This window comes from Aotus nancymaae, unplaced genomic scaffold (genome assembly GCF_030222135.1).
Source record: "Aotus nancymaae isolate 86718 unplaced genomic scaffold, 86718_ANA_hifiasm-v0.15.2.pri h1tg000004l, whole genome shotgun sequence".
NCBI classification, from domain to species: domain Eukaryota; kingdom Metazoa; phylum Chordata; class Mammalia; order Primates; family Aotidae; genus Aotus; species Aotus nancymaae.
In genome coordinates this window covers 48,016,346-48,031,678 of record NW_026988415.1, presented here as the reverse complement: position 1 = coordinate 48,031,678, position 15,333 = coordinate 48,016,346, and the positions used below count along the sequence as shown (strand labels likewise).

At 43.5% G+C, this 15,333-nt stretch overlaps 1 protein-coding gene across 1 annotated transcript; it reads right to left on the bottom strand.

Moving 5' to 3' along the window:
* Positions 1 to 5,443: 5,443 nt before the first annotated feature.
* On the bottom strand, positions 5,444 to 7,055 carry LOC105725099 (PC4 and SFRS1-interacting protein-like). Its single transcript, XM_064360270.1, is given in 2 exon segments — positions 5,444 to 6,839; positions 6,841 to 7,055. Coding segments are annotated over 2 exon segments (1,587 nt in total). The 3' UTR covers positions 5,444 to 5,467.
* Between the last annotated feature and the right edge of the window lie 8,278 nt (positions 7,056 to 15,333).

Sequence of the window (15,333 nt, the reverse complement as noted above, 5' to 3'; positions counted from 1 at the left end):
TAACTGCAGAGCTTTCTGAGGGGAAACATGCATTCTACTCCATACATCAAAGTTCTAAGTTTTATTCTCTGGGATCTTGAGTCTGTTTCGGCAACCAGCAAGATTTGTGGCCTTGGGCAACTAACTCACCTTCTGAATGAAAGACTCATTTTGGATGACTATTATGCTTCATTCCAGAGTTACTCAAAATCTCAAATATTTTAATTTAAAAATGTTATAATATTGCCTCCAATTGGCACATAGTCTCTTTGGTGAACTCATGTTGTATTAGGCCATTCTTGCATTGTTATAAAGAAATATCTAAGACTAAATAATTTAGAATGAAAAGAGGTTTAATTGGCACACAGTTCTGCAGTCTGTACAGGAAGCATAGCTCTGGTGTCAGCTGCTGGAGTGGCCTCAGGAAATTTACAATCATGGCGGAAGACAAAGTGAGAGCAGGTACTTCACATGGTGAAAGCAGGAGCAAGAGAGAGAGAGAGAGAGAGAGAATGGGGAGTAGATATCATACACTTTTTAAATGACCAGATCTCAAAAGAACTCAATATCATGGAGACAGCATCAAGCCATGAGGTATCTATGCCTATAATCCAAACACCTCCCACGAGGCCCCACCTCCAGCACTGGGAATTAAAATTCAACATGAAATTTTATTAGGGACATATATCAAAACTATACCCCATGTGTATTTTTTTTTAAGGAGAATGCGACTAGTAATAGTTATGACTTGAAGATCTGTGTATGAATTTCACATATCCATTAAAACTGGAAGCAGCAAACAGATGATCTGTATAAGAATCACTATTTTGTTTTAGAAGCCATCATTCAGATAAAACAGGTTAATACATACAAATATTTGTATCATGTTAGGGAAGATGTAGAAGGTGAGTAGAATGGTTTATTTGGATGCTTTGTTTTAAATTAATAAGCCTACGGGTGAAGTAAAGAGCTGAGGGATTAAGAATTAGAAAAGCTATTTTTTGTCCACAGACTACCAGCTTGAATGTATCTAAAATGAATGATGACTCAGGGTGATTACCATCTATTAGCTGCTTTGTGATCTATGAACAGTAAGTTAGCAGTCTTATTCCAAACCCAGACTGTTGAAAGTCCATCTTGTAGATAATGCCAATATGGTTGGCACAAAATGGCACGCTTTCTAAAGGAAGTAATCTCAAATATCAAGTGTCTGCATATCAACTTTTTGGTTTCCTTCTCTAAGACTTTCCCACAGACTCAGGAAAAATACCACAAGAGGATCTAATTCAGTGCTTCTCACAGTTAGGGCTCACAACTACTGACTTGTTGTGTCTCTAGAAATACGCACCATCAATAATTTTCTGAGTAAAACAACATTTCTAAAGGATACCAAAACTGAATGAAGTAGAAGTCAAGAGAAATGGCAATAACAGAAAAAGCACGTTGATAATGGAAGGGTTAACCCAGTTGACTATATCCTACTCATATCTTGATAACTGCAAAGAAGTAAACCTTTCTATAAGCAACAAATTATTCCTTATATTTTGCAAAAGACTTTTTTTTCTAAATTGTATCATATTTTAAATTATCCAGACATTTTGTGTTTAAATTAAATTTAGGTTGATTCACTTTATAAAGGTAATAACTTTGAAAGGTAAATAGTTAACTCTGTTTTTCTATTTCATTAGTTCATATTTTTATGCATAGTTTTTATAAAAATGAGTCACAGAAGCAACCACAATTGAAATATAAAAACTGTTTTATGTGTATCACATCTGATTGTGTTTTAAGTAAATCCTTATCTCCTCTGAGCCTGGTTATTGTCCAATCACTTTAAAGTTCCTCTGCAAACTTTTCAATGTGATGATTAAAGGGGCAGAAAGCAGAGACCCCTAAAAAGAGGAAAAAATAATAGAGGAGCAATATTTTTTGGTAAACATTTTTAAAAGGTTTCTCATGTCAACCACCAATTGTCTTCCCATTTTCCAAATTGAGAAAGACAATTAAAACATGATTAAGAAGACTTCCAGTTAGTTAACAGTATTCTGAAAAAAAGATAAGGGCAGGAAGAAAAACAAAAAAAAAATTGAACTTCATTCTTTCGCTTGTTCATATGATAAAGAATCCTGAAGCACGAAGATTAATCATATGATAAAGAAGAAAATCCATATGCCATATATATTTTAAATAATATTTACTTTAATATTGAAATTCTTACCTAATTCTGAATATTGGTTTACATTGAACTATAGGACAAAAATATAACATAAAGGTAAACTGGATTATGGTAGTTAATTTACAGAATATTTCTTTACAGAGTAGTTCTGTTTATTAAAGTTCACCAAAGATGCTTTAATATTTTTAAAATAAAATTTTATTCAAAATCTTTTTTTCCTTTTAATTTTTTTCTTCAACTTTTATTTTAAGTTCTGGGGTACATGTGCAGGATGTGTAGATTTGTTACATAGGTAAATGTGTGCCATGGTGGTTTGCTGCATAGATCAACCTGTCACCCAAGTATTAAGCCCAGCATACATTAACTATTCTTCCTGATGCTCTCCTTACCCTCACTGCCTCCAACATTCCCCGGTATGTGTTGTTTCCCCCCATGTCTCCACGTATTCTCATCGTTCAGCTCCCATGAGGGAGAATATGCAGTTTTTGGTTTTCAGTTCCTGCATTGGTTTGCTAAGGATAATGGTTTTTAGCACCATCCATGTCCCTGCAAAGGACATTATCTCATTCTTTTTGATGACTGCATATTATTCCATGGTGTATATGTACCACATTTTCTTTATCCAGTTTATCATTGATGAATATTAGGGTTGATTCCATGCCTTTGCTATTGTGAATAGTGCTGCAATGAACATACATATGCATGTATCTTTGTAACAGAATGATTTATATTCCTTTGGGTATATACCTAGTAAAGGGATTGCTGGGCCAAATGATATGTCTGCTTCTAGATCTTTGAGGAATTACCACACTGTCTTCCACAATGGTTGGACTAATTTACACTCCCACCAACAGTGTAAAAATGTTCCTTTTTTTCCACAATGACAACAGCATTAGTTGTTTCTTGACATTTTAATAATTCCCATTCTGACTGGTGTGAGATGGTATCTCACTATGGTTTTGACTTGCATTTCTCTAATAATCAGTGATGTTGAGCTTTTTTCCCTATGTTTGTGTGTTACATGAATGACTTCTTTTGAGAAGTGTCCGTTCATGTCCTTTGCCCACTTTTTAACGGGGTTGTCTTTTCTTATAAACTTGTTTGAGTTCCTTGTAAACTCTGAATACTAGACCTTTGCCAGATAGATAGATTGCAAACATTTTCTCCCATTCTGTAGGTTGTCTGTTCACTTTGATAGTTTCTTTTTCTGTGAAGAAGCTCTTTACTTTAAGTAGATCTCACTTGTCAATTTTTGCTTTTGTTGCTATTGCTTTAGGCATTTTCATCATGAAACCTTTGCCCGTGCTTACATACTGAATGGTATTGCCTAGATTTGCTTCTAAGGTTTTTATAGTTTTGATTTTTCAGTTACGTCTTTAACCATCTTGAGTTAGTTTTTGTATAAAGTGTAAGGAAAGGGTCCAGTTTCAATTTTCTGCATATGGCTTGCCAGTTCTCCCAACCCCATTCATTAAATAGGGATTCCTTTCCCCATTGATTATTTTATCACATGGTTGTAGGTGTGCATTCCTATTTCTGATTTCTCTTTTCTCTTCTATTTGTCTATGTGTCTGTTTTTGTGCCAGTACCATGTTGTTTTGGTTACTGTAGCCTTGTATTATAGTTTGAAAACAGGTAGTGTGATGCCTCCAGCTTTGTTCTTTTTGCTTAGAATTGTCTTGGCTATTTGGGCTCTCTTTTGGTTCCATATGAATTTTAAAATAGTTTCTTCTAATTCTGTGAAGAACATCAACAATAGTTTAATGGGAATAGCATTGAATCTATACATTACTTTTTGGCAGTGTGGCCATTTTCATGATAATGATTCTTTTTTTTTTTTATAGAAAAATTCTTTAATCAAAACAAGTTTATACATTGAAACTTATGGCTTAACTAGAATAAATCTAAGTTAAAACTGTATATGGACCAAACAGATAATGACTGGTATATATGCAGGTTCTCTCAAAACAGTGATTCTAGTTCCACTATAAGACCTCTTAAAAACAAAAATTCAATTCTGTAGATGAAAACAGTTATCCCAGAGGGTTAACCATACAATGTCATAAACAGATGCTGCTCCTAAGCCATTTTTTCCATATTCATATAGTTTCAAAACATGAGAAGTAGCCTACTTATTGAAAAATGCCAAATGACCTAATATTCAAAATATTTTAGAAATGCTATACCTTTAGTTAACATACCCTTAAATTTTGTAACATTGGTCTCACCCTGATTTCGTCCATACATGTTAATGTACAGACTATCAAAGTACTATGTTGGAACAACTGATGTTCGTATTTTTGGAATCTAGAAATGAAAATGAAACTTCTAATATAGCCATGCTTTCAAATAGGCAAATTTCCTTATATAGCATTTATTTATATTTACCGTGTAAGCATCATGGATTTTTTTCTTCCAATTAAGTATGATTATTTAGTGACTTCCTAAAGGAATTTTTAACAACATAGAAACTTGAGCCATTTCTCAAAAATAATAAACTTTAGTTTCCAGTTTTAGTTACTAGTGCCTGCCTGTAAAATGACCTTAAATGATTTAACCCTAAAGCCAGATTCATTCCTATATATACCCAGTCTGTTATCTGCAGAGAAGTCGTAAGACTTCCCTGAATGCCCAGCCACAAAACTAAATTACCTTCAAAAATTAACATGTTTTATAATTTGTAGAATTCTCAATCAGCTCATTGTCAGTTGGTTAACTAGTTGTCATACAAAAAAAAAACATACAGACCACACATTGTTCCAAAGAAGCCAGCTAATGTAGCACAAGGTAGACTGAGTTTAAAATTAACTTTTGATAAAAAGGGAGTGAGTACTTGTATAGAAGTAACATTTTATGTACCATAAAAATGCTCAACTTCTACAAAACCCACAAACAGTGAAAAGACAGTCTGGTAAATCCAAGGTTTGTAAAAACTATGCACAAAACCCACGGTGTTTGGGAAAGGAGGAAAGGTTTATACAAGTAGCAGTTTTAAAAATGTAACTTTGTTCTACTATCAATTACACAATAACATACACACACTAATTGAAAATATGCTGCAACCATGTCTGGAAAAGCAGTTTAACAATGGATTTTACCTCACATTTACTGTATAATGTAGCTGTTAATACTGCACAAGTACACTTAGCAATAATGTTTACTTTAAAACAAAGAGAAAGGGATTTTTTCCCCACAAAACAAGTTTTCAACATCAAAACCTATGCTTATAAAATTTTAAAACTTTCAGCAGTCTATTTCAAATGGAAACCATTACAAACTTCTTAAGTGTTCTCTATACTCCAGTATGTCAACCTAGTTATCTAGTGTAGAATCCTTCAGAGATAATTCAGTCTCTCTCTCTTCACTGGATGGCTTTTTCTTCGTGCTGGCGTCATGGTTGTCTTTGCTCTCTTCATTGCTTTCCCCATTATGTTGTGGCTGATTACTGTCTTGAGTGTCAGATCCTCCATTTAGAGTTTTTGACCCTGTTTGTTCCTTTTCTAGCTTTTTGTTTGGCCCTTTCTTCCCTTGGTCTTTGGTTTTATTCTCTTCCTCATGCTGTCTTTGTTCAGCAAGAGATTTATTCAGCACTTGTGTGATCACGGAATCTCCTTCACCAACCAAAAACATGTTCTTAAACTTGTTATACAACATTGTAGGCTTTTCCATGATAACCTGACTAACTTTGAATTGCTGTATTTTTTTCAGTGTAGTAATCATCTCTGTGTGTGTCTGAGCTTGTTGCATTGTGACCTGAAGTGAAGCAAGTTCATCCAAGGCCTCAATGCATCTGTTCACATCAAGATTATCAATTTTGAGTGAATTTTTAATCTCAGCATGTATCCTTTGAAGTCGAGAATCCATTGATGTTTCTCGCTTCTTCTCCACTGTCTTAACTTCTGGCTTTTTTCCTTCATCTTTATTCTGCTGCTCAGTTTCCATTTGTTCCTCTTGCTTATGTTTTCAATCTGCTGCTTCTTTCTCATGTTGGCCTTTCAGCATATTCCTTCTGTGAGCAGACTGAAAGTCCCTCCCACCTTTTCTCTTCTTTTCACCTTCTTGATCATCTCCATCTTCTTCAGAATTGGAGGTTGATGTAACCCCTGTTTTAGCTAAATTTTTCCTTTTTGATTCAACTTCTTTCTTCCCCTCTTTTTTGTCTGGCTCTTTTCTTGGTTTATCTTCTTCCTTCTGGCCCTCTTCTTCCTTCTTAAGCTGCTTTTTAGGTTGTTTTTCCTCTTGCTCCTTTTTCTTACTTTTGTCCTCTTCAGTAGTGATGTCACTCTCTGAAGGACAGGACTGTTTAACCACTTTAGGTCTGCCTCTTGGTTTTGGAATCTTGACTTCTGTAGCTGCAGGTTGTCCTCTTTTAGGACTCACTTTTAGATGAACAGATGCTGTTGCTGTTGTCACTACTCCTGCCTCCTCAGTTTCTACTTGTTTTTCTGCCTTCCTCTTTCTCCCTCTTCTGGCAGCTTTTGGAGTAGTTATGTCAACTGCTTTAGTCACATCCTCATTGCTGGCCTTTTCCTCATGGTCAATATCTTCCTTTGAAACACTGGTTTCTTTTTCTTCAACTTCAACATCAGATGATGCATTTGATTGTTTAGTTGCTGCCTGTTGACTTGAAAATTTCACTTTTGGATTGTTATCTATCTCCCATAAACCTTCATTAAAACCTTTTATTTGGTTTGCCATACTTTTCCTTATTTTCTGAGTAAGGAAATATATCCTTTCGTCCTAAAAAAGCAGTCTCATGGGTTCCAAAAAAGAAAATGGGTAGTTTGTTTGTAGGTGGCTTTACAGCTCCATCAGGAACTTCATGTACTCGGGCTGGTCAATGGGGATAACCTTTCATCTTGGCGAAGATGAGATCTCCAGGTTTGAAATTGCGAGTCATGTTTCAGGGGCGCGGCCGGGGGTCCAAAGCCCAGAGGTGGTGCAAAGATGTGGCGGAGCGGAGATGCGGGCGGCGGACTCGGGCTGAGCCCCCGGGCCAGCGGGCGGGGGAGGATGCCTTGGGGCATCCCGACGCGCCTGCTGGGGCCGCGGATGCCAAGGCTGCGATTGCTGGGCGGCCGCCTATACCCACGTCCACGCAAGCCACCTGCGCCAGCAGTTGGTGAGTGCTTGGTGCTCAACTGCCCAAGGCCGTAGGCTCGATAATGATTCTTTCTATCCCTGAGCATGGAATGTTTTTCCATTTGTTTCCTCTTTGATTTCCTTCAGCAATTGGTCGTAGTTCTCTTTGAAGAGGTTCTTCACTTTTCTCGTTAACTGTATTTCCAGGTATTTTATTCTCTTTGTAGCAGTAGTGAATGAGTGTTCATTAATAATTTGGCTTTCTGCTTGCTTATTTCTGGTGTATAGGAATGCTATAGATTTTTGCACACTGATTTTATATAACTGAACTTGTTTATCAGCTTAAGAAGCTTTTGAGTTAAGGTGATGGGGTTTTCTAGATATAGATCACGTTATCTGCAAACAAAGATAATTTTACTTCCTCTCTTCCTATTCGAATACCCTTTATTTCTTTCTCTTGCCTGATTGCCCTGGGCGGAACCTCCAATACTATGTTAAATAGGAGTGGTGAGAGAGGGCATCCTTGTCTTGTGCCTGTTTTTAAGGTGAATGTTTCCAGCTTTTGCCCATTCCGTATGGTATTGGCTGTGGGTTTGTCCTATATGGCTCTTATTATTTTGAGGTGTATTCCTTCAATACCTAGTTTACTGAGAGTTTTTAACATGAAGGGATGCTGAATTTTATTTAAGCCCTTTCCTGCATCTACTAAGATGATCATGTGGTTTTTGTCTTTAGTTCTGTTTATGTGATGAATTACATTTACTGATTTGTGTAAGGCTGGCTGCATCGTGGAGAGTTTGGACACACCCCCTCCCCTCGCGGGGAGCTCGGACACGCCTCCTTCCTTCGCAGGGAGCTCGGACACACCTCCTCCCCCCGCCGGGAGCCCGGGAAAAAAGTCCCATCGGGACCTACCTGATACCATTTTGTCCCATCCAGGCCCCACTCCCTACCTACCATTTTGTCCTATCTGGGCCCCACTCCCCTCCATTTTGTTCCATCCGGGTCCCACTCCCCTCCATTTTGTCCCACTCACCTTGGACACAGCCAATCAAACGCCTCCACTCCCTATAAAACCCCGTGCCAGAGAGGAGTCCACGCGACTTCTCCGGCCCCTCCTGTCGGACCGCACAACCTCATCCGGGAGCCTGAATAAAACCCTTGCATTGGATTATTTTCATGCTCGCCTCAGTTTCTTCATCTTACACTCGGCTAGAACAGACCTTACAGATGGTGCCGAAACCCGGGAAGGAGTTGTAAGACCTCTCCTGGGGGAAACTGACTCCTCCACGCAGAGCCGGACCAGGAAGCTGCCGTTTCACCACAAGGTAAGGCTTCTGTCACCCACTACCCCACCTGCTGCTTTCAGGGAGTCCCTATCCAAAAACCGCTGTGCAGCATCAGGGATTCCCACTGCCACGGGGTCCGTGACCCTGGTAGGCCTCCCGCCGCGAGTCCGTGACTCCGGCTTCCCTCCCTTCCTTCCCCACGGGTCCGTGACCCTGGGAGGCCTCCCGCTGCGAGTCTGTGACTCCGGCTTCCTTCCCCACGAGTCCGTGACTCCAGTTTATGACCTGAGTGCAAGAGGAGACATCACTACACTCTTGTTCTCTCCCCGTGAGGGGTTTTTTAGGGTCAGGAATTTGAGGGAGACGTCCCCACTTTCCTGAACCCTCACCAGCAACCGAGGTGTGGGTACTCCGAAGCCCTGTTTAAGCAGCCCTACCTCGCAGCAGAGTCAAACCCCCGGCTTATACCAAATTTGTTGTTGTAAATTAGCCCATTTGGCATAAAAGGCTCCTGTTTTTTAAAAACTGTATTTTCGGCTTATTTCTTTTTCTACTCTCTCTTAGCTTTCTCTCTCTCAAAATGGTGGCCATACCACACCCTTAAGATGGCGGCCGCTTCTTGCTCTTAGCTTTCTCTTCCACCTAAGATGGCGACAGCTTTCTATTAACTCTTTCTCCTTCTTTCTATTAACTCTACTTTCTATTAATTCTACTTTCTCCTGCTTTCTATTAACTCTACTTTCTATTAATTCTACTTTCTCCAACTTTCTATTAACTCTACTTTCTCCCGCTTTCTACTTTTAACTCTACCATCTCCTGCTTTCTACTATAACTCTATTTTTCCCCTTTTTCTTCCTAATTCTGGAGTGAGTGAGTGAGTGAGTTTATGTGTAGTCCCACGGCCTAACAGCTACGGGGCTTGTGTGGGCCTCAACTCGCAGTTCCACGGGGACGTGGCCAGGAAGGCATCAGACTGGTCTCCCATCTGGGGGGCACCCACCCTTTGTTTGTCAGTCTTGTTTGTGGTACTGTCTTTATTGTAGCCATGTGGCAGATAGCCCTGGCTATGTCTTTTCTTGTTTTCTGCCTAATTATGATCATTATAAATGTGCAGGCTTTCTGGTATCTTCATTCCCAACCCACCCTCTGTTCCTCTTGCACCACTGCCCAGGTGCTTTTAGCCAAAGAAACCTCCTCTTTGCCCTTAGCCCCTCCACCCTCCTTCTCTTCCTTTTCTGACCCCGATGAGTCTGAGGAACTCTCCTTTCCGCTGGCCCGACTCAATAATCCTCTGCCTTATGATAAACCTCAAACCCCTTCAGCTCCTCCACCTCCTAATTACAACCTGGCCTCACCTGTTAGTGCTCACACCTGCTCACACGGTGCTCCCAACGACAAGGCCTCCCTCCTTTGCCCCCTCCGCGAGGTGGCCAGAGCAGAGGGCATTGTCCGAGTGCACGTTCCCTTCTCCCTCTCCAACCTATTGGCCATTGAGAAACGCCTAGGTTCTTTTTTCACCAACCCCACTGCTTACACCAAGGAATTCCATTACCTTACTCAGGCATATGATTTAACCTGGCATGACATGTTTGTCATCCTAGCCTCCACCCTCACCCCAGATGAGCGTGACCGGATTTTTACAGCAGCCCAGGAACACGCTAATCAGGTACATCTTACTGATAACCAGATGCCAGTAGGTGCGGCAGCAGTCCCAGAGGCCGACCCTAATTGGGACTATCAGGATGGTCGAGATGGCCGCCACCGCCGAGACCAGATGCTACAGTGCCTCCTGGCGGGCATGCAAAACGCAGCCCAAAAGGTAGTCAATTACGATAAGTTAAGGGAAATAACTCAGGGACCTGATGAAAACCCAGCCGTCTTCCTTGACCACTTAACTAATGCTATGATCCTCCATACATGGCTGGATCTGGCCTCCTCAGTAGGAGTTACGGTCCTAGCCACCCACTTTCTCTCCCAGTCAGCGGCTGATATAAGGAGGAAACTTAAAAAAGCTGAGGAGGGCCCCCAGACTCCCATGCGAGACCTGGTAAACATGGCATTTAAAGTTTTTAACGGCCAAGAGTATAAGGCTGAGGCCACCCGACAGGCCCACTTAAGGCAGAAGGTAGGCCTCCAAACCCAAGCTCTTGTAGCAGCCCTGAGGCCGGCAGCCCACTGAACACCTGGTGAGGGAGGTCCATCGAAACCCTTCCGAAATGTTTTAAGGGCCCCTCCCGGGTCCTGTTATAGATGTGGTCAAGAAGGACATTGGACCCGGGAGTGCCCCTGTCCTCGACCACCCCCTGGACCTTGCCCAAATTGCAAATGAACTGGACACTGGAAGGTTGATTGCCCATCCTGGACCAAAGACCCACTCCCCGCACCTCTATGTGGGGAGCAGGCTGGTCCACAGGAGGCAGTCCCTTCACCTGAATTTCTTGGCCTTCTGGATGACTGATGCAGCCCGGACTCAAGGACCCCCATCACCCTTGCTGAGCCCAGGGTAACGCTGCAGGTAGCGGGTAAGTCCATTTCCTTCTTAGTGGACACAGGGGCTACCTACTCTGTATTACCTTCCTACTCAGGGCCTAGCATACCTTCCCAGGTCTCGGTCATGGGAGTTGATGGAAGGCTTTCCTATCCCAATCAAACCCCTCCCCTAACCTGTCTCCTCGAGGGACACCCTTCTATCACTCCTTTTTAATCATACCCTCATGCCCAGTTCCCTTGCTAGGATGAGATATTCTCCAGACTGTAGGGGCCAACCTCCAACTCACTAATCTTACATACTCAAATTCAAACCCCTCACATACACACCTCCTACTGTCTCTTCTAACAGAGGCTATGCCCTGTCTTAACCCTTTGCCTCAACCCCCTATCCCTCCCGATATAGTCAATCCCTTGGTGTGGGATACTTCCAAGCCTGTAGTGGCAAGACATCACACACCAGTTAAAATATTTCTCAAGAATCCTACTCACTTTCCCTCACGTCCACAGTTTCCCATTTCAAAGACCCACCGTCAGGGCCTGAAGCCCATCATTGCTCGACTCCTAGCCCAGGGACTCCTTATACCCACTAGTTCCCCTTGTAACGCTCCTATATTGCCAGTCCAAAAGCCGTCCGGTGACTATTGCTTGGTTCAGGACCTATGCCTTATCAACGAGGCGGTAGTACCCCTGCACCCAGTGGTCCCCAACCCATATACCTTGTTATCTAACATTCCCTCCAATACCTCCCACTTCACAGTTCTGGACCTCAAGGATGCCTTCTTTACCATCCCTCTACACCCTGAGTCATACTTTCTCTTTGCCTTCACCTGGACTGATCTGGACACTAATCTGTCACAACAGCTTACCTGGACAGTTTTGCCACAAGGATTCAGAGACAGTCCTCATATTTTTGGGCAGGCCTTAGCAGCTGATCTCAGCTCCTGCTCTCTCCAACCCAGTTTCCTCCTACAATATGTGGACGACCTTTTACTCTGTAGTCCCTCCCTCTCCCTGTCTCAACAACATACTGCCACTCTTCTTAACTTTTTGGGATCCAAAGGATACCGAGTATCCCCATCCAAGGCACAGTTGTCAGTCACTTCAATAGTTTACTTAGGCATTCGCCTCACCCCTACAACTAAGAGCCTGATGACAGACCGTAAAAAGGCCCTCCTTTCACTACAGCCTCCAGAGACAGCAGACCAAATTCTCTCCTTTTTAGGGTTTGTAGGATTTTTCCGACATTGGACACCTAATTTTGCCTCTTTAGCTAAACCTCTGTATATAGCAGCTAAAGACACACCTACGGGACCCCTCTCCCACCCTGGGGTAGTAAAACAGGATTTTAAAACCCTACAAACTGCCTTGTCCACGGCACCTCCACTCCAATTACCCGATCTCAACTGCCTCTTCCATTTGTTCACTGATGAAAAACAGGGAATTGCAGTTGGAGTCTTAACCCAGCCCCTAGGCCCTGTGTATCGTTCGGTAGCCTATTTATCAAAGCAACTTGACCCCACAGTCAGGGGATGGCAGCCTTGCCTGTGGGCTTTAGGAGCAGCAACAGAACTCACTAAGGAATCCCTGAAATTTACCTTAGGCCAGCCCATCTTGGTATTTTCTCCCCATCGGCTCACTGACCTTCTCTCTCATAAGTGTCTTGCATACCTAGGATCTTCCCAGTTACAAGAGTTTCACTTACTTTTCATTGAAAATCCTTCAGTCAGTCTTCATCCTTCTTCTCCACTCAACCCTGCTACTTTACTTCCCCTTCCATCCCACTCCCCTTCCCCAATTCATTCCTGTCCTGAACTAATAGAGGCATTTGCTAAACCATGAGAGGGTCTGTCTAGCCTTCCACTCCCCAGCCTCGATTTTACCTTGTATGTAGATGGGAGTTCAGTAATAATGGCCGAGGGATGGCGAAAAGCAGCCTATGCTGTAGTTACAGATTCAGCCACCCTCGAGGCATGCCAACTCCCTGATGGGACAATATCCCAAAAGGCAGAGATCATCGCTTTAACCCGAGCTCTCACACTAGCAAAAGGGAAACGGGCAAATATCTATACAGACTCCAAGTATGCTTTCCTTATTACTCATTGTCACTCTGCCCTCTGGAAAGAGCGAGGATTCCTTACCATAAAAGGGACCCCCATAGTCAATGCCACCCATATCTCAAACCTCTTGCAGGCTCTGTTACTCCCCAAAGAGGTCGCTGTCATCCACTGTCGGGGGCACTGGGCCCAACAGGATGCTGTTTCTCAGGGCAATGCAAGGGCAAATGCAGTAGCAAAGGCTCTAACCAGTACTAGGCCGGCTCCCACTCCAGTTCTGTTCCTTACCACAGCCATGTTGCCAGTGTACACACATCAGAAAGACAGGACCTTATGTTAAGAGGTGGAACTCAGTCTGACCAGGGCTGGATCTTCCTAAATAATAAGATCACCCTTCCACGGGAACAGGCTCCTAAAATTATTGCCGAAATCCACCAATCCTTACATATAGGGCCCAAAGTGTTACATCTCTTTGTGCAACCCCTCTTTTATTCACCAGGTTTGCAACAGACAATTGAGCAGGTACACAAAACATGCGTTACTTGCTCTAAGGTCTCGTCTCAGGGAAGCTTGAGGCTACAGTTTCCCACCCACCAAATGCATGGCAACCTGCCAGCTCAGGATTGGTAAATTGATTTCACCCATATGCCCACTCACAAAAAACTTCGCTACCTCCTAACCTTTGTAGATACCTTTTCAGGTTGGATTGAAGCCTTCCCTACCTCTCGTGAAACAGCAGACATGGTAGCCTCCATTCTTATTCAAGAGATCATCCACCGCTTCAGCCTACCTGCCACTAGCCAGTCAGACAACGGTCCAGCATTCATAGCCCAGGTAGTCCAGCTGGTCGTCAAGTATCTCAACACCTCCTGGAAACTACACATCCCCTACCACCCTCAGTCATCGGGTAAGGTCGAACAGGCCCACGGCATTCTCAAAGACCATTTGGCCAAACTGACTATTGAGGTAAAACTTTCTTGGCCTACTCTCCTACCTCTTGCTCTAGCCCGGATCCGAGCCATCCCACGGGAACCAACGGGCCTTAGTCCCTTTGAGTTGCTGTACGGCCGACCCTTCCTGGTCTCTCATAATTTCCCAGTGCAACCACCTCCCCTAGCCACCTACCTTCCCTATCTATCTCTCCTCCACCACTTACTCAGGGAGCATGCAGATCGTGCTCTCCCTGTTGTTCCAGGGCCTGGAGACTCGCACCCGGCAGCACTCCTTCAGCCAGGTGACAGTGTTCTCCTCCGGGAGCTCCAGCCAGGATCTCTGCAGCCCAGGTGGTCAGGACCCCACATTGTTATCCTGACCACCCCCACGGCTGCCAAGCTCCTGGGTCACACCCCATGGTATCATGTGTCCCGCCTTAAACCGGCACTGCAAAATGACCAGTGGAAATCCAAATCCCTGGGCCCCACTCACCTTCGCCTCACCCGCTGCCCCTGCCTGTCAACTCCTGATCCTTCAAATTCTCCTTGTAACATTTCTTCTAATATCTCCCCTTAAAGACAGCCCCTACTATGCCTGGCGATTCTACTTGCAGGAATCCTGGAAACAAGGCCCCACCACTAGAACCCAATACAGCGCTACCAGCTCGTATGCGAGAAGTTGGACGTGTCCAACTCTTCAGTCGAGGTGCCAGCCGACTGACCTGTCCCCCTTACTTCGCCCCTATTCAGCAGGAAGTAGTCAGGAAGAGCGGCGCCCTCTATCTATCATCAAAATGTCGGAATGTAAGGCTGGTTGCATCGTGGAGAGTTTGGACACACCCCCTCCTCTCGCGGGGAGTTCGGACACACCTCCTCCTCCCCCCGGGAGCCCAGGAAAAAAGCCCCATTGGGACCTACCTGATACCATTTTGTCCCATCCAGGCCCCACTCCCTACCTACCATTTTGTCCTATCTGGGCCCCACTCCCTGCCTACTATTTTGTCCTATCTGGGCCCCACACCTCTCCATTTTGTTCCATCCGGGTCCCACTCCCCTCCATTTTGTCCCACTCACCTTGGACACAGCCAATCAAACGCCTCCACTCCCTATAAAACCCCGTGCCTGAGAGGAGTCCGTGCGACTTCTCCGGCCCCTCCTGTCGGACCGCAGAACCTCACCCGGGAGCCTGAATAAAACACTTGCATTGGATTATTTTCGTGCTGGCCTCAGTTTCTTCATCTTACATTCGGCGAGAACAGGCCTTACAATTTGCATATGTTGAATCAACTTTACATCCTGGGGATGAAGCCAAGTTGATTGTGGTGGACAAG